We start from the raw sequence: 21,988 nt of genomic DNA, 5'->3' as shown, positions 1-21,988 counted from the left end.
ACTATGTTGACACACGAATAAGCTTTTTTCCAAGCGGTTAGGTTGGTGGGGGGCCGGGGGGAGTAATTAACCAGTGCTCTCCCTAATCCTCCTCCATGCTTGAGGTACCATGAGCATGGTACCGTCCTGCCACACTACACTTGGGACTCCATTGGAGGCATAAATGCAATTCATTGTGTGCTGTGGAGTGCTGTGTCACAAAAACAATGGGAGTTGACGTTTCCCAGGTGGGCTTTCACTAAAAGACACAACATACAGGAAGAAAGTTAACTGTTCTGTGTGTGTGTGTGTGTGTGTGTGTGTGTGTGTGTGTGTGTGTGTGTGTGTGTGTGTGTGTGTGTGTGTGTGTGTGTGTGTGTGTGTGTGTGAACTCATCTGAGAACTCTGTGTATAGTTGAGGTGGGATGCTGTTTTGACTTGTACATGAACACGTAAGGGTTGGAACATTACACCCGTCCACCTGCCAAATACGGGTAAATTTCAACTGTGATGGGTCATTTTGTCAACCCACCAGTCACTTTGACGGATCAAAACTTTCACCTCAACTCAAGATATAAATAGCCTGAATGTCCAGGCTTTTTTCCTCAACCTAAAATGTATCATTCTTCAACCTAAAATTGATTTCATATTACTGAAATACTAGCCGTTATTAGAGCGCCTTCACCAACTGGGATATCAGTGTAAGCTAGTAGTATTGGTATTTGGAAGTTTAGGGCATTTACATAAGAATGTGGTAAGAGGACTGCAGTTGGGAGGGATGCAAAAAAAAGGGATGCAAAGAATTTGGCAAAGTTCTGCTCAGCTGCCATTGGTAGTTTGCGCATATGGAGACGGTACCCAGACATGTTGAATGAAAGGCTTAATGCTACAATAATACAGGTAGGCTATTGGTATAAGTATTTAGTCTATAAAATCTGTCAACCTATCATTTGACCTCTTCCACAATGTTTGGATCTTGTGCTCCTTGCTTGTCTCTTAGATCCAAATAAAAGAAATCAAATATGTGTGTGCCCTTTCAATATGCAAGTTGGGAAATGACTATTTCCGTTTTTTAGGCCTGTTACTAATGGTAGACCTCCTTGCCTGTTACGCTTCAATTGATGACTGTTACGATTCAGACAGCAATGTTGAGGGGAAGGGAGGAGGTAGGGTAAGGCTGGGAAATGATCCAGACTTCAATTACAGAAAAATAAACTTGAATGCTGGGGTTTGTATTTTTTTGATGCATTAATTGTGACAGAAGATCCAGGGACTTAGTATGTGGATTTACATTTTAACCAGTCAGAATGAATTGTGACTACATTACGGGCTCATACAGTATAGTAGATTCATCCACTGATTGCTACACTTGATTATGGCACTCAATGACTATACTGTCTTGGACAGGTTCAAATAACCACAGTGCATTTCAGAACATTTCAATTTGTCTTTATTTCAGACATGACATTTTCTTCAATGATACAATAAAAGCGAAACTAAGTCATCATGAGAAAGTAACACTGGAGAAAATATATTAGATATTAATATTAGATGTACACATTATCACACAGTAAATTGCCTAAAATAATGTTATCCCATTGCTAATTTGATATCCTTGGTTGGTTTCACCTTTTCATTCTTTAATCTAGTCAGTGAGGCCACTTCCACTCCTCTATGGACAACTTGGATTTTTTTTCGCACACCTCAGCTGGCAGGTGCGTCGGAGATGGCCCATGGGTCACTCAGCAGACAACTTGAAAAAACTCCTGCACACTGACCATTTAGCTGTTTTTGCTTTAATGAATGACGTTTCGGTACAAGACCTTCACGTCGTTCATTAAAGCAAAAACAGCAAAATGGTCAGTGTGCGGGAGTTTTTTCAAGTTGACTCCTCTATGGACACCAGAATTCTGGAAGAGGCATAAAAATATACACAAACAATACTGCTTAGCATGGCAAAAAAGACTGAAACCACAGAATAATACAAAAATCCAAAGTTCACCCCTCTCCCCTCAGTACATGTGTATAACAAATAACATAATCAAGCAAATAATTAACAGTTGAATTAATGAATTGATTGGTAAAATGGAGAATGCGTGTTACCTTTTTTGTCTTCATCATCTGTAGTATACGTGTTTAATGGCTTTTCCTCAACTGCGTTGGGAGTATCCAGGTATAATTCAGCATGATGATCATCAACAGCATCCGGTCTAAACTGGTCCTCCTCATCAGGGTTATGGTCTCTGTTCGCATTTGGTCCTCCCTCATCGAAGATGCTTCTCCCCGACTGTGACTTCGCGTTCGGAGGTTTGTAATGTGGATTTATGCACGCCCCGTTCCTGTACACGCGAATGGACGATCCCAAGTACGCCGTGTCGGACACAAAGCTGATCAACGCCGTGTGCAGGGAGTTCTTGTCGCAGCGGCCCTTCACGATGAAGAAGTGGGTCAGACAGGCCCGCATGGCCGGAATGGTCTCCGGGTGCTCATACCACGGCACCGTGTTCCTCACAAACGACTTTTGCGTCGCCACTTTGACGTCGGCCATCTTGCGGAAATCCTCGCAGGCGAGGCACTCCTCGAGGTTGGCCAGGTAGGGCTCGGCGTAGGTGAGCGAGGTGAAGCTGAACATGGCGACGACGTCGAGCCTCGGGTGATAGAGGACCTTGTGCAGCCTGGGACCCGGGGGCACGACCGGGATGCCCCTCATGAGCTGTACGTAGGACGTCACGATGCCCATCTCCGTCTCCTTCTCGTCCAGCCACTGGGTCATCCACCGCCTGGTGAAGGACGAGTGGTGGTGGAAGTGGAGGATGTCCTCAAAGGCCGTCTCGGGCACCGTGCCCCCGCGGATCTCCGGAAGCACCTCCAGGACTTTCCTCTTCAGCACCACCGTGTAGCCCGCCAGCTTCATCTGAAAGGCCGTCAGCTTCCCCGTGATCTCAGCCAACGGGATGACCTTGCTCGTCTTGATGAGGTCGAGGACCCTGATCTTGGCCTGTTGAAGGTCCTCCATGATGCACTCAAACGCCGTCACCAAGGTTGCGTTGATGTCCCGCACCAGTTCCGCGGCCTTGGGGTTGATGCTCTTCAAGGGGTAGAGCCAGACCTTCAGCGGTATGGCAGCCTCGCCCTTTTGGCCCAGCATGGTCGGTAGGGACTTGTACACGACTGCAGCCTCCTCGTAGGACGAGGGGTTTTGTTTCAGCTTAAAGTCTCCGTGGAAGGTGCACTTGTACTGCTTCACTTTTTTCCGCTCATTGTCGTTGATGACCACCCGCCCCTTGCCCGATATCTCAAGCTGCGGGATTTTTTTCACCGACAATTCAAGCTCGCCATAGATCTCTTGCTTCTTCTGAAGGTCGGACGCCATCTGGTCGAACACTATGTAGGCCTCCGCGCCGTACAGCACCGCCGTGACCACGTGCGTGGCCTCGTTCTTGTCAAAGATCTCAGGGTGCTTGATCTCCATCTCTAGCGTCATCAACTCCTTGAACACCGTCGTCTCCTTGTACTGCAGGGTCACCCTGCACTGATGCATCGACTCGGTCCTGTCCTTTAGAGGTAGAGTATGTCATATTTTTAGTAGTTTATAAATATATATAAGCATTTATTATGACTGGGAAATGTTCACTTTTTATACACAAGGTGGATATTCTCCATGTCTGCCATTTTGCATTTTGGCTGCAAACTTATTTGTGATCTAATTCAGGAATGAGAAGCATAGTTGTAATGAGCAGCATAATTGCAATGCCTGCTCTGGCCACAAGCTTACATACTCAGTTGGAACTGACAGGCTTTAAAGGACTTTAAAGGTGCACTGTGTTAGCCTAGCGAGCTAAACCCCTACAGCTGAAACCTAAATTTGCGGCCTCTAGGGGCGTCTAGATTTCTAGGCTAGCACTGTAGGATGGTGGCCAGAGTAAGTATTGCAACTATGCTGCTTTTTGAAACTGTGCTGCCTGTTGCCAAATTTGATCTTTCCATGAATATTTACTAAATAATAAAATTAATATTTACTAGCATGACCAAAGTACAGCAAGTTTTGCAGCTAAATGGCGGACATGGAGCAGACCCCCCAATTTTCATGTATGAAAAGTGCAATGTTCCGTGTCATAATGAAGACTTAGAATTAGATTTTTGGGTCAAGCTAAAAATATTACACACTGCACCTTTAAGTACTTAGCGCTTCCCTCCACTGATATCATGCCACTTAAGAAGCTAGCTTGCAACTTAGCCTGCACGTCCAGCAGCTTGGACTTCTTGGAGAAGGAGTCAGAGGCTGTGACGTTGAAGCTGGTGTTCTGTTGACCTTTGACCTTCATAACCTTCTGCATGTCAGCGTCGTCCCATAACTTCAACCCTGTTAAGAGTGCCACAGAGTTTGTATGTTTGTTTTTGTTTTGTTTGGGGGTTTTTTTTGGGGGGGGGGCAACATTTTATTAGACAGGACAGTGAAGAGTGGGACAGGAAATGAGTGGGAGAGAGACGGGGGAGGGTCAGGAAATAGCAGTCTAGTGCCCAGCCGACTAAGCCACGGCTGGGCCAAGAGTGTCACACAGTTTTAAAAAAATATAGAATAATCCAGATAGAGCATTGACAACACTTTGGAGAGTCAAATAAGTCTTCCATAGAATCGAAGGTCAGGGTAAAATTCTTCTGTCAAGTGTAATTTCAACTCTATGGCAACTAGGGTAACAGCTGAGGAGAGGACATCAGCAACAATGTAAAAAATGAAGACTATTCAAGGAACTTGTCTTTTTACTACTAGAGTTGCCATAGTTACATAATTACTTTGATATCGTTCCATTTTTGAGAAAGAACTGAAAAACTGAACAGGTCAAGTTATTGTAGGCTTAGGCTATATTTTGTTTGAAGATTCACCAAGCATGGACACCTTGTCAGTTTACTATGTTTTAGTAGTACCGCAGAGAAATTCAAATGATAATAACAATATAATAAGAAAATCCATATGGGGCCATAGCAGTACATTATTTAGGTGGAAGTTTTTAAAAGATAATAATTACTATAGGCTGTAGTTTTACTATAGGCTGTAGGTTTCACATGCAACACTTTTTGCTATGCAAACAGATACATAATAGTTGGCTATACTGCCATACCAGGCACGTGCACTCCAATACGGCAGGGGAGGCTGTGCCTCACCTGTCTCTTCTAGACTTCATGAGAATGATGAGATGCAGTAAATGTGAATAATAGTAACAATAATAACTACTGTTTTCGAGCATATTTACCATAACTACCATTTGTGCAGTATTTAAACAGTTTCAATCATTTTCAATCATCTTTGTGGCCAAAACCGCACTATTTTCCCACCTCCTGCTCCGAATACACTGAATTTGGGGCAACTCCCGAGTTGGCCTCACCGCAGATTGCGCAATCCCTCAGTAACAAGCTTCAGCGCATGCGCCATTTTGCTCGTTCTGTGTATGCAATTCGTAATATTGTATTAAACGTTTTTATACACTTAACAGAAATATGTATGGTGTGCCCACATTTTCCTGATATTTGTTTTCACTATTTTCTACGTGTGATTATAATTTCTTTACTCTGAGCGCTTTGGCATAACCCCATTGAAAAATAGAGTAGTGCGGCGAGCAACACATTGGCCTCACCCTCATTCTGCCGTTGAGTCTAGCCAGAGAGAGTTTAGATTGGTCTAGCTTTGTCAGTGACGTCATAGCGCCACTATATGAAGTTCAATACAGTCAGTTGTTCACGTTGACTGCTACCATCGAAGTGGATTTCATAACGAAACTAAGATCATTCTCAAAGTTGGATTTCCAAGGGAAACAAGACGTGATAAAGAATGGACGACCGACACCAGAGCTGAGGAAATTGTTTCAGGAGATTGGACAGAATATTATTTGATTATTTCACAGTGAGTGGTACAACCGAAAAGACTGGCTATGTGGAGTGGGGGGCAACAAGCAAAACAACGTTAGCAGTTTGCTAGCTGGGTTGGATATGTCAAACCGTGAGAATATTATTGCGAGAAGCCCTGTAATCAAGACAGCATTTCAAGGTAAGGAAATTTGATTATTACATTTGCCCGCCGTGGCGTTGACTTGGGTCTAAGTTTTATTTGATTTTGTCAAGATGAAGGAAGAGTTGTTTGAAAAATAGTTCGGTTGCATTGGTTTTACAGTAGCTATGTTTCACATATGCATTTCAGGCGTAATCTTAACCTGCAACTAGTGAGAATGTTTTGAATGACATAGCAATGGCTACATGTCTCAAAGAATAATTCATCACGAGTGATGTTGGCAACAGAACGAACTAGGGGTTGTGGGTTCCTGGATTTTGGTTTGGTTTGCAGCTGTGTGTTCACTTTGCCAGTCCCAGTATGCCCAAGTGATAACGTTGCTTGCTATCCTAACGAGGAAGTTTAAAATGATAATAATCAAACGTTGTATAATACACGCTTTGAGGTTCGGCTCGTCTGACATTCTTTGAAATGTCCATCCTCGAGATGAACGACTGTGGAATATTTCAGCGTCATTGTCTATTGTTTAGCCTATAGTATTTAGGTTGAGTTTGGGTCCGCAGTGGTATGTGGATGAGTGGGATAGTTGACGGTTCTCAGGAGGAGTGTCCTCAAATGACGCACCATGTCGTGCCTATTTTCTGTCTACTCAAGTCTTTTCTACCGGAGGTGGTAGCTGTCCATGATCACAGCCACGTCTGGCTTCATTATCTATTTCACAGGCTACCAGAAGGATCATCCCGGTGGGGTGATATTCTGTTGTTGAATGCATAATGTGAATTGTTGCTGTGTAAGCGGTAGCCTATTACAACGCAAGCATCGGATCTGTAGGCCTATTTTCGAGTGGTGGAGTGAAAGGAACGCTGATAAGCAGACCTCAAAATTCACCATAAGAGCATTTTTGTCCAAAATGCTCGTGTGGCTTGGGGTTATCAGCGTCCCCTCTTTCAAAGACCAGAAAACACTGAGAATGGCCTTGTATCTTGACGGCCTATAAAAATACAGTATAATCCTGGACACATATCGCGTCTGATCTGAATGTGGTGTCCACCTTTCTAACAGACATATTGGTGTAGGGAGGAGGAGTAGGCCTAGCAGGCCTAGTAGCGCAGCCTGTGCAGTAGGTAGCCTAGGTAGAACTAAACGTGACTCTGCCGCCAGTTATATTGTGAACTTGACTCAAACTTGTTAAATGGCACTGTCCCACCGTTGTTTACCCACGCCCCCTGCGCCAACGCCGAGTCTGGACCACTGAATCCTGTGTGTGTGTGTGTGTGTGTGTGTGTGTGTGTGTGTGTGTGTGTGTGTGAGAGAGAGATATCTCTAATGGCATTTTCTCTAAATGCAGTATGTTTTAATATGTAGGCCTACCTTATGTTCAGAAAGCGACATATGAAACTTATAGGTATTTGGCAAATATTGATAAGTCACTGCCTCACCAGCCATAAAGCTGACCGCACGTTACTGTGCCATACATAGGCAAAGTGCAATCTTTGTCAAAATTGAGTTGAGACTGAAAATGGTCTTCGTTACACCTCCTTTTTTTGGTAACTAATATGGAGTAAGGAAGTTATGGAGTAAGGAAGTGGACTAAAATATGTGTGTGTGTCCGTGCATATTTGTGAAATCTGTGCGTCTTTGAGCATAAAATAAATGTTTCCGCGTGTGTTTTACTGGTCTGTGTTATGAAATTGTCAGAATACGAATTGAAAAGTTACGAGATGAAAAGTTACGAATCCAAAAGTTACGAATCCAAAAGTTACGAATCCAAAAGTTACGGATACAAATTTCCCAAGTGCAGGAAAGGAGAGTCACTCACGGCATTTTTCTCAGTTTCACTGTTGGTGTAGTAGTTACTGCACTTTGCCTCTGTAGGGCACCATAAACAAATGTAAAAACTGCACCTGGAATCATGGTGTCATTGCGGGCGTTATAGAGCATCCCAGGATGTAGAGGCCTGCCGAGGGCGGCAATCATGAAATCTGAGTACATGTCTGCAAAAGCAAACGCACAACTTAATAATCATAATTACAACTTTCTCGATAACTGTAGTCTACATTGTACTGTTCACAGTTCATTTCAGTTGTGTAGTTTTGTGTAGTCATATTTGTCTGTAATGCTGTACATCTAAGGGACTGTACGTTATTTACCGGGGGGGGAGGGCTGGTGCGCTGGAAGTCCGGTCAAAAAAAAAAATCATGGCCCCCCCCTCCACCTCAATTTTTTTCCCCATGGCCCTCCCCCCACTTCAATTTTGTTTTCCCATGGCCCTCCCCCTACAGATAAAAAATATATATATTTCAAATTGGTAGATGAACAACCATCATGAGAACAGTCAGAGTAGCCTACATCAAGGGCGGTTGTCTGCACTATTATGTGCTATCGATATCAGTGGAGAAGCCGCGAGAATCTACCTCTGCGGCTGCATGGGATGCCTTTTAACTCCACTGTCACCAAGATTGCCTTCACTATTTTTTTTTACGTGTTAAGTGAAAATAATAATAATAATAATAATAATAATAATAATAAAAACTTCCATTTCAATACCAATGTCCGAGTTGTTACTACTGTAAACTACAAAGTGGAGAGAGTTTCCCCACCGTAGCTTCAATATTTCCCTGCTCGACAAGCAGCGCCTTTCACAAGGTACGTTTTACATGTTCAGCACAGTAGCGAAGCCAGGGACGCAGGAACTGGTTTTGACCAGGGGGTGCTGTGAAAAAAAAACTGTTTTTTAGATGCTATTTCCTGCGTTCTAATCAATTTTAGGGTGAGGAATGGCGAATCACATCTGAATAACTTCCTCATGTTTTATGTAGCCTAAACAAGGATGGCTAGATTTAACTTTTTTTTCTTTAACATCTCACTTTGACACTATTAATGTTCTTCTTGCGGAAGTGAAACGCGCACCTGATGTGGAGGTGAGGGCTCAAGAGCAAATCGCGCTGCCTTGACAGTTTGTCTCTTCAGCATGGCCAGTGTGCAATGTGTGAAATTAGAAGAAATGCTTTGACTAGGCTATGCGATGCACTCGTGAGAGGTGACCGGGCTTTCAAATAGGCTAATTTAGATTTTCTTGCAATTGCGACTGTGGATCAGGTGCATCTCGGTCTCCCAGACCGCGCATAAAAGCACGCACGCACACACACAGGCATAGCTCTACCTTCCCGAATGTAATTACACTCTGACGGCCAAAGAGTTCGGGATGTGATCGGAGCAAGAAGTAGGCTAAGCGCCAAAGCAGCTCGAGCCATTGCTGGCTATTGATACAGGGAGAGTGAGAAAGCCACCTTTAGTTTGCATTTAACGTAGGCCATTAAGACGCATTAATAGGTGGTGGCGGTGCTATGGTGGTCAAATCAGCAGCAAGAGGCAAAAGGAACAAATTGCCAAAACAGAACCAGTACAACATTCCAAAACATCCAACAATAGCACAGCCATTACACACCGCGGCAATTCAACTTTGACAACTGTGATGATAGACAAGCCAGACACACCATCGGCTGTGCTCTCCTTCAGATTCACCCCATAGCCAACTCCGAGGCTAAGCTAGACTACTTCACCAGCAACAGGCAAGACCTAGCATACCAATACACGCTTCTACGAATCCAATCTCCACAGCAAGAAACAAAAGTCACTTCTTACCTGACACGATGCACAACTTTGGTGACATTCCCTTCTCCCGTCACGCTTTAAATGTACATAATTCCTTGCTTAGTTGGTCCGTTTTTGTTCACCAAAGTGATGAGACTTCTCTTCACAACAAGTTAGCTCCTCCAATGGTTTCAAGACCTTATGATGCATGGCCAACACATCACCGTTAATACCATTTTTATTACTACCTTGACACCACAAGCTAAACAAAACAAACTCGCGTCACTGCACCGTTCTACCAAAGTACGTCTAGGCCAAATGTCTAGGCCTAGGTAGTTCTTTCCGGTCTGGTTGGGGTCTTTGAAGTTCTTTGAACACAAATGTAAGCACACAGCGGTGCCAATAAATAAAATCATGGCTTACCAGAGGCTGTGACCACCAGTTGACTACAACACCTCTCCAAAATTCCTCTGGAAATGCCCATCCAATTCGTTGTCAAAACTTCCCAAACTGTTTAGCCCATATAGTTCACATCAGCTAGTTTGATATTTGCTCATGGGGCATTTTCTATGATGCTCAATGTTCCTCCGTAGCACTAGCAATCCTACAGTGAAAGAGAGTCAGCGCGGGCAATCTACAGTAGCTGCACCTGATAGTTTTTTGACTACAGATACACGCTTCAGTGCTATAGCATGCACCGGGACCTTGCATCGCAAAGCGATGTGTTTCAGAACATGTTTTATTATTGTTTAAAAAAATAAATAAAAATAAAATAAAATAAATTCGGTTTTTTTTCATGGCCCTCCCCCTAACTCCGATTTTTTTTGCCATGGCCCTCCCCTCCCCTCCACCTCATTTTTTTTCATCATGGCCCTCCCCCCCCTACGCACCAGCCCTCCCCCCCCGGTAAATTACGAACAGTCCCTAAAACCTTTATTATTATTATTATTCTTACCTACCTTTTCTTCTGGTCCATCTGTTGGCTGGTCAACAACATCTTTGTACTGGTATAACGTCAATACACACTTATATTTTCTCACAGTATACTTTATTCTCACATACATATAATCTGTATCTCTTTGAGTATTGTAAATGCACATGCACACTTTAGTTTAGCAAGTCCCAAATAGAAAAGGTTAGATTTTAAAGCAAAGATAGAGTAGGCCTATATTATGGGAATGACATCTATAAGGACCTGTTATATGCACTGTATGTCATTTCATCTCTCTCCACGGTCATCTCTCTATTTCACTTCTCTGCTACATTGTACTATCAATAAAGTCACAAAAGTCCATAAAGATACAATAAATAAAAAAATACATAAAGTCATTACTTATAAATAAGACATTCATGATTATAGGCATAATGACTCACCTAAGCTTGTGTATCGGCACTGTGTTTTCCTTCTAATGATTTGTGAGTGTATTTCAAAAAGAACTAACTTTGCTGAGTTCTCACTGGTATGCTTGTGTGTACATCAGACGTTGAAAAACGTTGGCCACATTTGCCAGTGTTCATTGCCTCAGCAGTGAAACTGTCTACTGGGCATGTTTTGTCTAGCACGCTACAAACCAGAAAGAAGAAAAAAATACTTGACAGTAAAATGCTGACAGATAGTTATGAAGACACCGTGTATTACAGCACTGTAAGCAAGAACCACCATATAGCACAGTAAACAAACAGTTAAAAAAAACTATCTGGTCATTTATCTGTGTACAAATACAATTGATGTAGAATAAATGTACTCAACAATTAGTTGGAAATATTTTATTTAAATATACGTAAATTCACATTGGGAAAAATTCACAGTACCAATGCTAACCTAGATCACTCACAGAGCTAGCCATGTGTGTGACTAGCAAAATATTAAGATTTATTTATTTAGGATATTTGATCTTTTCTGTCAGTACCTACTTAAGTTAAAAAATAAACATTTTTCACAAAACAAATCAAAACATTAATGAAACTTAAGTGTTATTTGTTAATGGCACTGTCTTATGTCCATAATGTAAACATTCACAAACCCATACACTTTAAAATTCTTCAATATCCAATGGCAGTAACACATTCAATAGAACAAATATATATACTTCAGTACAGTTCACAATGAGATGATGACTTCAGATGAAAGGAAAATATCATTGTTCTTCAGTTCACAGATCTCCATTGTGGATCACTGAATAATCTCCATTTCATATGAGCCTAAGACAAGGCCAGATATTCATCTGCTAGGCCTACAGTAAGAAACAAACACAGGGGCATGAGAGAGACATTATGGCCAAATACGCGTAGATAGAAATATCATGGACAACTCGGTAACACTTTCTATGAAGCCCATATCTATAGCGCATTATAAGCATATTTATAACAACTTATAATGTGCATTATAATTAGTCACAATGCATTATGGCTACTCTCATAATGCTTCATGATGTATTATAATAGCTAATAATGCCTCATGATGAATATAAATAAATAAATAAATAACTCCCTTGTATTTATAACGCATAATAAGCTAGATGTATAGTTATAACAGTTGATAAAATACATCATGAAGCATTATGAGTGTAGCCATAATGCATTGTGACTAATTATGATGCACGTTATAAGCCATTATAAAATGTATATATACATATTTAATATGCTCATAATGCACTATAGAATAGGCTTTAAGTAAAGTGTTGCCGACAACTCTATTGCAAGCTCTAATATAAGGTTGAGTGCTCACCTTAAAGTTTGGGTTTCCGATTCCATATGATGCATTTCTCTTTTGTTGAGCTGAAGGAGAAAAAATCAAAGACAATCATCACAATCACATCACAATCACATCTTTTCACATCGATGTGAAAAGTACAGTTAAAATAGCAAAATGAGTATACACATGAAGAGTTCAGATGCAAAACCCCCTAACTCCATTTCTGAAGACCTGCACTTCTATATTTTTAGAAAACCCCGTTGTTGGTTTGGTTTATATTCACGTACTTCATAATATATATAAATAGTTATATTACACAAATAAAATAAAAAATATGCAATTTTGATAGCTTTGCATTAAATAAAAATGAATTAAGATTATTTTCTGAAAAGGCACTTAGGGGGTTTTGCATCTGAACTCTTCACATGGACATATACAGTACCTTTTCTCTCTCTAACCAGCAGTACAATGGCAATGCAGAGTGCACACAGGACAATGATACAGGCGATAACGATGCCGATCAAGCCGCCCAGTGTGAGACACTTCCCTGAGGACAGACAAGGAACACATAGGCATCAGATGCTGAAGGCGAAAGCGAAAAGTCAAAGTGAAAGCCCAACTGGGAAACTCCCATTGTCATTGTCACTCCACAGCACACAAGTGTTCACTGCACACACAATGAAATTGCATTTATGCCTCACCCGTGCAAGGGGGCAGCCCCCAATGGCGCCCCAAGGGCGCACTGTGGCGGGACGTTACCATGCTCAAGGTACCTCAGTCATGGAGGAGCATGGGGGAGAGCACTGGTTAATTACTCCCCCCAACAACCTGGCGTGTCGGGAGTCGAATCGGCAACCTTGGGCTACAAGTCTGACCCCCTAACCGTTTACCCATGACTACGCGTAGCCTCTTACTGCAGCAGGGGTCGCCGGCGACACTATTCACTTGCTGAAAATGCTTAACTACATCATGACAACATTGCTTACAGAGAGCCATAGTGCTGTGCTAAGGGGTTAAGTAAAAAAAAACTAGTTCGGTTAGTTCAAAAAAAAATGTTACATTTCTTGAAAATAGGGGACCACAAGGGTGCAGGGCCCACCAGTGAGTCAGCTCTGTGACACTAATTATGAGGGGCCCCTGTAAGCCAGAAGTGCCTGGGCCCTATTTCTCCCCCAGTCCAACACCGCGAGGGTCTGCATGACCTTCAGATTAACCAAAATGCAGTTGTGGCACTTGACGGTTGCAGTTTTGTTTACAGTTTTGTGACAAAAGGCCTCATGGAAGTATTTAAAAGTTGGGATTTACCTGAGATTCAGGCACAAAAAGGAGATTCAGGCACAAAAACTGTAAAACTCAACGTCCACCTGCTGTGGGTTTGGTTAGATTGAATTAGATGTCTTTGACTCTTACAGTGCACCGTTAGCATGGCCCTTGAGGTCTCTGCCGTGTCGTCGGTGGCGACTGTGCAGCTGTAGTCCCCTGCGTCCTCTCTCTGGAGGGAGCTGATACCCAGCAGGCCCCCGGCTACGGTGATGCGGTTGCCCTGGGTGATCTCCACTCCATCCTTCTTCCAGGTGATGCTCTTCTCGGCTCCCGTCGCCCAGGTGCACTGCAGCGTCACACTCTCCCCCTCGATGGCGGTGGACTGGATAGACACCTTCACTGACAGCTCATCTGAAACACAGAACTCATTGTCAGGGTCCAGGGCCGAGTCTGAAATAACCTACAAAAGGGACGAAAAATCCTTGGTACAGGGTGAATTAGCCCGCTGCATAAATATTGAATTTTTTAATCCACTGAAGTGCCTGGACCAAGGATTTTTTCGTCCCTTTTTTGTATAACATTGCACTCTCCAAGAGCACCAGTTGATTTTGAGGGATACTAGTAGCGCTCTATCTACTCTTATTCTGATATACCCTAAAGTGGTCTGAGGCCAGTCATGCATTGTGCTCTAAGTTTACATGTAAGTTAGTCTGAAGAACAGGACTGGTGCTGGGACAGAGTGTTGATGTAGCACTCTGTAGAAGTACTCTTACATGTGTAATTACGTACATAGCCTGGTTTTACCAGACCACATTAATTACTTTGTTATTTATTTTTGATCTGGATGCTCGATGCCCTGGAGCACTTGGATGGGAGGAGTGAGCTCAGCTCTGGTTTGAAATGATTGGTGTATGTTGTTATGCGCCCAAGTGCGTTCATTTATTGGCCGGCCGTCTGGTAGTCAACTAAACCCTCCCCAAAGAAGCGTAATCAGACCATTTGTGAATTACAAAGTAATTAAAAATGAATGGTCTGGCCTTTCAGGCTAGTAATTACAATAGTAGTAATATGACATTACAAAGTTGACCCTATATAATAACCTACCACTAGTTTTGTAATTAAATCTGTAAGAGTGCTTCTGTTTCTACTTTACACAACTCTGGTAGCACTAGGTTAAAACAACACTGTGCTCTTTCTAACCGTACAATATTGATTTTAAAATGATCTCAGTGAAGATATCTGAATTCACCTTTGCACCTTAACATCTCTCGTGAGTATTTCATGACATACCTCCAAACTTCCACTTCCAAACTTCCACAAAGGCAACATCACACAGTATTATAGCTGTATGTAATAGATTACGGTTTCAGAGTAATCCATTCTGCCCTACAAAGGCAAAGTGCAGTAACTACACTACATATTTTGTCAAAATTGAGTTTAGACTGAAAATTGTCTTCATTACACCTCCTTTATCTTGTGATAAAGCTTCATGATCCAAATGTGTACCGTTTAAGAGATACAGTATTTCTAGTAACTACAATATCCACAATACCAAGTCATTGAAGGCTTTTTTTCTGAGTTTCAATGTTGGCGTAGGTACTGCACTTTGCCTTAGTAGGGCAGTATTGTTTGGGCCTAAGGCATGCTAATTAGTTCAGCAATAGGAATGTCTGCTGATAGTGATGTGGCAGGTAAGACAGGTTACATAGTTGCTGTCAATCATTCCTATTTAGGAAAATGTGGAAAATTAACACATTTTACAATCTAGGTCTAAATAAATAATAATACACAAACAGTATAGGTGCATTTTGGTACATAATTGTCTGGGCCATGACCACGAAGGGGTGACATGGCATTTTAGAAAGCATTATACAGTATGATTCACGTTCCCATTCATAGACTAAATCTTCTTGAGATAATGTCTGTGCAATGTAACGTGGCGGCGTCCCAGTCAGAGGGTTTGTCCAGTTCTGGTATTTGTAGTTGCGCCCAGGGCTGGCCTGGTGATCTGGCATACAGGGCCTTTTCCTGGTGGACCGACAGTCCTCAGGGGCCGAGGCTGCTTGTTTTCATGGGGATTGGCCCACAGTTTAGAGGGGATGACCTATTGTACCATCGACAATATAGACAGTGGGTTCAACAAGTATATGAAAGCGGTCCGTGAATATGTTAGGGGCCAAAAATGCCCGGGGCCATTTTTTTTTATCCCATATCAGCCCTGGTTGCGCCTCTATACACACATCACACCCCTTTGCGTTGCCGTGTACAGGAATAGAACTCACTGCACTGGTACAGCCTGTTCACTCGAGTGAAGTCTGCACTGCTCATGCTCAGGGCTTGGCCAATCAAAACGCTGGAGTCAGGGATGGGCACCAGGGTTGGAGCGGTGCCTTTTGAGAAAGCCAGCCTGCCAATAAAAAAAATATATACATATATATAAAAAAAACAATACAAGGGGATTTCGTTAATGTCAGTGGTATAGTCTCATCTTCAGCACGACAATTTTCTACAAAATGACACAATTTGTGTTTTTTTAACTTTGTGTTTATTTTAACTATTTGTGCAATTTGTTGTCTTACAAGCAACTTGTTGTTAACATATTGTCTACTACAAGTCCTTTTGCTTTTTTAGGGATTATCAACCTGTCCAGGCAGGGCCTAAAGGTGGAAATTATCCTTCATGGCTATAATCTTATTTTTAATTTTATATTTCACATTTTTAATGTTAGATATGCTAACATTAACATCTAACACATACTGTATGCTACATCAAAGTAATATATACTGTCCCTATCTTAAATAAATGAACTTTCAAATTCAAATGGCTGAAAATCAACATAAAAAGCCAGGCCCACATTGGCTTTGTGACAGGCAGTCTGTAGACCAAGTCATTTGTCAAGCCATTTTCTTTTTATTTTTTTCGGGCATTCCTCCCTTTATTGATACAGTAGTCTAAGAAGGGAGACAGGAAATTACTGTAGTGGGAGAGAGAGACAGGGCAGGGCGGCACACACATACCGTAGGCGGTTGTCCTAGTGCACTGTGAAAAAGCACACCTACAAGCCATTTTTAATGATGTCTGGTAAAGTAAAATGCTACGAAGAAGGCCAGACGCCCAGAACATCCATTTGTGTAACCCTTTAACACACACCATTCCATGGTACTACACCACTATGCCAGAGGACAGGGTGTTAAGTAATGCATTACAACTTGATCAATGCCATTTAGGTACTGTAACAGCTTGTATCTGACTGGGTTAATAAAACCATGGTGTGTGTGGCATAGTGATTTCTTTTTGTTTGTTTTACCTATTGTAGTATCTAGAGTCTGAAAAAAGACATTGGTGTGTGATGTTTGATGTGTGATAGTTTTCATTTTCTTACTATTTAATACCGGCCCTACAGTGGCTCTAATGGTAGGGCACTGGGCTGCCACTACGGAGACCCGGGTTAAAGTGATACTGTCCCATTTTTGGAAATAAGCCAGCTGGCGGCTAATTGGTCTCATAGGACTCAATATTAAATGCTAGCTTGGAGGTAAAACTTTCACTGCCATACCCAGAGAACGGTTGAAAGTACGGGAGAACGGTAAAACCCTATTATTTAACTCAACGGGAGGTGTAAAATAAGCTTATTTCCAAAAATGAGACAGTATCACTTTAAATTCCGTCCCGGGTCCTTTGCCCAACCTTCCCCATCTCTCTACCCACTCATGTCCTGTCACTCTCTCATTGTCTATCATTAATAAAATCAGAAAAGACAAAAATATCTTTTTTTAAAAATTAACACCACAACAATGGCACAAACCAGCGTATAAAAACACAGTGCTCTGAGGTCTCACCACCTAGTCAAAACTTTCAAATGAACAGATGACACCACCATCATGCAACACTATCCACTGAAAGTGAAAGCCCTGCATTGCCGTCAGCAAAAAAGTTATTTGTTTGTTTCATTTTGATAGAAACCACTGACTGTCTGCATGTCTATCTTCCCATGTCCTAGTCGTAGCTCTGTTTGGTAAGTTACATGGCCATGATCTGGCAACACTGGTATGAGTGTCTTCACTAGCTTCCTATTTCAATATGTATACAGTAGTCAAGTCAAGTCAAGTCAGTAGGCCTACACACTGTATGTGTATGTGCTGTGTTATATCATTACGTATTGTGTGTATTGTAATTGTGGGACTTGAGCCTATAATAAAGTTGAAGGAGCACTCCTGCCAATTTCATGTTGTATTGCTCACGCACGCTACCCTTGACTTGTCAGTACCCGGAGATGCTGCATTTTTTGACTCAGCCCTTTCCGAGATATGAGCTATTCTAATGGGGGCAGCTTTTGTTTACATTAAAAGACAATGTTAACGTAGGCCTACTACAAATATATTCCCAAAAGATATCACATAACCTTTTGGATGTTTTTCGAAATTTGGAATACATCAAGCCGTTTAAAAAAAAAATGTAAACAAACACCTGCCTCCATTACAATAACCAGGATCTCGGAAAAAGGCTGAAGAAAAAAAAAATCTCAGGTACTGAAAAGTTCATGGTATGTGAGCATTACAACTGCATGTCGAAATTGGCTGAAGTTACCATTTAATATATTTCCCAGCCTTCTTCCCATGAATTTTGCATGGTACTCATGAAAACTATTGTTAAACACTTGTCATCAGTGGTTGTTAATTTAGGGGACTGGCTTACTGTATTTGACTCAAGTACTCGTCTGTATGTCTGACGACAACAGACCAACTTGTTTGGATCAACATTCAACACTAAGCCTTTCCAAGGAAACCCACAGTTACCACGAGTAATTAAACTCTACATGTGTTTCCTTGAAAAACATCATTCCTCCAACTTGTAAACAAGACTGGGTTTTTCCAGGAAGCATTCATTCATAGTAGGTGTGGACATTTATGGTGAACACAGTATGAAGAGCATGCGGTTGGACTGGGTGAGGAAGAGACAAGGGGAAGTTTCGATTCGGAGTGACATCACTAACCTGTCGTAATGCATCACAGAGCTATAGTCGTACGCTGTGTTCTGATTCAGTGTGGCTACTTTGTTGAAATTGCGTTCCTTGCCTGAAACAGAGAAATTAGAAATGAAGTTATTAAATAAAAGACACTGTGTGTGTGTGTGTGTGTGTGTGTGTGTGTGTGTGTGTGTGTGTGTGTGTGTGTGTGTGTGTGTGTGTGTGTGTGTGTGTGTGTGTGTGTGTGTGTGTGTGTGTGTGTGTGTGCGCGTGCGTGCGTGTGTTTACTCTTCAGCAGCCTCTACGTTCTCCAGGTAGACTCTGACGTGGTTGTGTGTGTGTGTATGTGCATGCATGTGTGTGTGTCTCCTCACCATCCTGTACGTTCTCTAGGTAGACTCTAACATGTGTGTGTGTGTGTGTGTGTGTGTGTGTGTGTGTGTGTGTGTGTGTGTGTGTGTGTGTGTGTGTGTGTGTGTGTGCATCCGTGCATGCGCGTGTGTGTGGGTCCTCACTCCTCACCAGCCTCTACGGTCTCCAGGTAGACTCTGACGTGGTTGTATGTGCGTGCGTGTGTGTGTGTGTGTGTGTGTGTGTGTGTGTGTGCGTGCTTGCGTGTGTGTGTGTGTGTGTGTGTGTGTGTGTGTGTGTGCGTGCTTGCGCGTGTGTGTGTGTGTGTGTGTGTGTGTGTGTGTGTGTGTGTGTGTGTGTGTGTGTGTGTGTGTGTGTGTGTGTGTGTGTGTGTGTGTGTGTGTCCTCACCATCCTCTACGTTCTCCAGATAAACTCTGACGTGGTTGTCGCGGTCGCTCCTCTGGTGCTCGTGGTTGAAGCCGAGCGCGTGCAGCAGCTCGTGTTGGATGGTGCTCGTGTACATGCACCCCATACGCTGCAAAGACACCTGCTGCTCGCCCCCCTGACGCCCAATGTACGAGCTACACCTGCAAGGCATTACAGTGAGTACACATAACCAATGACATTTCCAATGACGCACGCATAATATCATCCAAGCTAGTATATATACAGTACAGTACAGTGGATTATTGTAGATACATTACATGACAGTTTAAGGCTTAAGTATACAGTATGTAGGCCTATGTATGCAGATATTTTTAAAAAGGGATATTTTGTGCATTTTCATATTTTGATCCCCGTTAAATGGCATGTGGTTATTGAAAAAAAACACCATTGTAACAGGTGTGTTTCAGAAAATATCTGGTTTTCAACATATCCATTTTAAGGGGTGTGCAGCAGCTCGTGTTGGATGGTACGTGCACCCCGTACCCTACAGAGAAGCCTGCTGTTGGCCCCCCCTGCCCAATGTACGAGCTACACCTGCAAGCCATTACACATAACCAATGACGTACAGTATATCCAAGTTAGTACTTGTATATATGCCATTGTACATTGGATTATTGCCAATACATTATACTGCCGAACAAAGGCAAAGTGCAGTAACTACATATGTCGGCAAAATTGAGCATATACTGAAAATGGCCTTCATTACACAACCTTAATCATGTGACCAAGCCTTATGATCAGGGCTTTGAACCGGTTCAAGGAACGAAAACGAAAACCGGGAACTTTTTGTATTTTACAGGGAACAGAAACGAAACCGGAAACATTATTATTTTTTATGTTCTGGAACGGGAACACTTATTTAAAAATAATGGTAACCGGTTAATACCGGTTAATACCGGTTAATACCGTTCCTCGGTTCCTCTGTATTTCCTCAAACAAAACTAAAAAGGTAATTATTTTCCTGCGCACGTTACCATGACGGCTGAGGTTGACGTCCTGTGTGACATCAGACATTCTCTGACTGAATGGAGAAAGAGCTGTGGACTACAAATTCTCCACTCCACATCTTAAATAAGAGAAACCACTGTCATACAAAAGGGGAGAGTTTCCATTGCATCATTGTAAGACATTGCAGAGAAGCGCGTGTAAAGCGAACTCGGTTCGACGTTATTGGGCATCCATGGCCGCTTCAAATATGCACAAACTCACAATGTCCGTCATAGCGCTCCCCGTGACCAAGTCAGCGTGGAGCGTGCATTTTCATCATTGAGGTTTATTCTCCGCTTAGGTCGTCCCTGAATGACAAAATTCTGTAGGATATTCTTTTCATCTGCTTGAATAAACAGTTTGGAATGTAGGCTGACTCATTTGCACTTCCGACTTTCTTGGTTAATTAACGTCAGTTAGGCCTATGGGAGTAATAAGCTGACGGGAACGAAATTAACCGTTCCGGGAACAGTACTTTTTTGTTCTAACCGGTTCGGGAACGTCAATTTATTGGTGGACCTTATAACCGGAAACATTATAATTCCGTTTCTGTTCGGAACGGAACGTTTGGAAAAAAATAATGGTTCAAACCCTGCTTATGATACAGATGTGTTCCATTTTAGGGATATTGCCATGTCAAATTTGGAGTGACTACAATATCCAACCTAATACCATCATTTTAAAGGATTTTTTTCTCAGTTTCAATGCTTGTGTAGTTACTGTGCTTTGTCTTTCTGGGGCAGCATATACATCTTGGGGCTTGATTAAACAGTATGCATGCAGATCTATATATTTTTTTTAAAGGGATATTTTTGTTTGTTAACATATTTTGATCCTGTTTATGGCATGCGGTTATTTCAAAAATCAGCATTGTACCAGGTGCGTTTTATTGGATTTGTTCCAATCCACCACCTTCACCTGTTCGATTCTAGCCTGGGAACTCCCATACTGCCTTTAGTTCTACACAATCGTTTCGATCTGAAAGACACTCACTTGTGATTAGGTCTGGTGTTAACCAGGCAAGTTCGATTCAAGTCTATTTTGTTGGAACTGCTTGATGAAACCCATTGCTGAATCCACCTGCTACTACAGGTAAGCTATGTAATGACTGTTTGCTGCACACTGCACAGTGTGCTGCCACCGTGCAAGAGAAGGCAAAATTGTTTGATTTGAAAGCGATTAGAAATGCTTTTGAAATCAGTGTGCACAAGCCGAAATACAGACAGACAGACCCTAGCTGGGAAATCTGATGCTGGGGTGGGGGTGCAGGCCAAGCAGGTCTGGTGGAAACCAGGCAACCCAGACGCCCCCCCCCCCCCCCCCCCCTTGGAAGTGAACCGTACTGAGACCTTTGGTGACATGGTCTCAGTACGGTTTGCTTTTGAGTCCTGACAAGTTACATTTGTGACTTGGTGTAATCCCTTATATAGAGCTCTAGAGGGCCGTGTGTGATCAAAAAGAGGATTGACACACCATTACAGTCTAACAGGACGAGAAAGTGCAGCCGGTTCTTCTTGTAATACACTCACAATGACAAAAACAGAGTCCTTTTGCTTACGTTTCATTTTTGGACAGAGTTTGGTTCACTTAAAGGGAACTAGTTGTGAAAATACCCTCAAGACCATGATATTGAATGGCATGTTACATGGACCTGTGGGTCTTTGTGTATAAACCTATATAACATCATGTGATATGGACCT

The 21,988-nt window shown here is 42.3% G+C and overlaps 2 protein-coding genes across 2 annotated transcripts in view; both read right to left on the bottom strand.

Moving 5' to 3' along the window:
- Positions 1-1,817: 1,817 nt before the first annotated feature.
- LOC134448325 (stonustoxin subunit alpha-like) lies at positions 1,818-11,229 on the bottom strand. The gene is made up of 5 exons (XM_063198008.1): positions 10,952-11,229; positions 7,888-7,977; positions 4,152-4,342; positions 2,083-3,535; positions 1,818-1,889 (listed from the first exon to the last, which is right to left on the bottom strand). The coding sequence occupies exons 2-5, from the start codon at positions 7,973-7,975 to the stop codon at positions 1,873-1,875; spliced, it is 1,749 nt and encodes a 582-aa protein (XP_063054078.1). The 5' UTR covers positions 7,976-7,977; positions 10,952-11,229; the 3' UTR covers positions 1,818-1,872.
- A 112-nt stretch (positions 11,230-11,341) lies between these two features.
- The window catches only part of LOC134449022 (hatching enzyme 1.2-like), a 19,856-nt gene continuing 9,209 nt past the window's right edge, over positions 11,342-21,988 (bottom strand). Inside the window, exons 7-13 of the mRNA XM_063198761.1 lie at positions 19,263-19,441; positions 18,529-18,610; positions 15,818-15,942; positions 13,683-13,946; positions 12,715-12,819; positions 12,306-12,355; positions 11,342-11,811 (exon numbers count right to left, since the gene is read on the bottom strand). Of these exons, the coding sequence (XP_063054831.1) occupies positions 11,806-11,811; positions 12,306-12,355; positions 12,715-12,819; positions 13,683-13,946; positions 15,818-15,942; positions 18,529-18,610; positions 19,263-19,441 (811 nt within the window). The 3' untranslated portion in view covers positions 11,342-11,805. The remainder of the gene's footprint in view (positions 11,812-12,305; positions 12,356-12,714; positions 12,820-13,682; positions 13,947-15,817; positions 15,943-18,528; positions 18,611-19,262; positions 19,442-21,988) is intronic.

This window comes from Engraulis encrasicolus, chromosome 5 (assembly GCF_034702125.1).
Source record: "Engraulis encrasicolus isolate BLACKSEA-1 chromosome 5, IST_EnEncr_1.0, whole genome shotgun sequence".
Taxonomy (NCBI): Eukaryota; Metazoa; Chordata; class Actinopteri; order Clupeiformes; family Engraulidae; genus Engraulis; species Engraulis encrasicolus.
The sequence above is the reverse complement of the archived record's forward strand: the minus strand, read 5'-3'. Positions and strand labels throughout refer to the sequence as shown.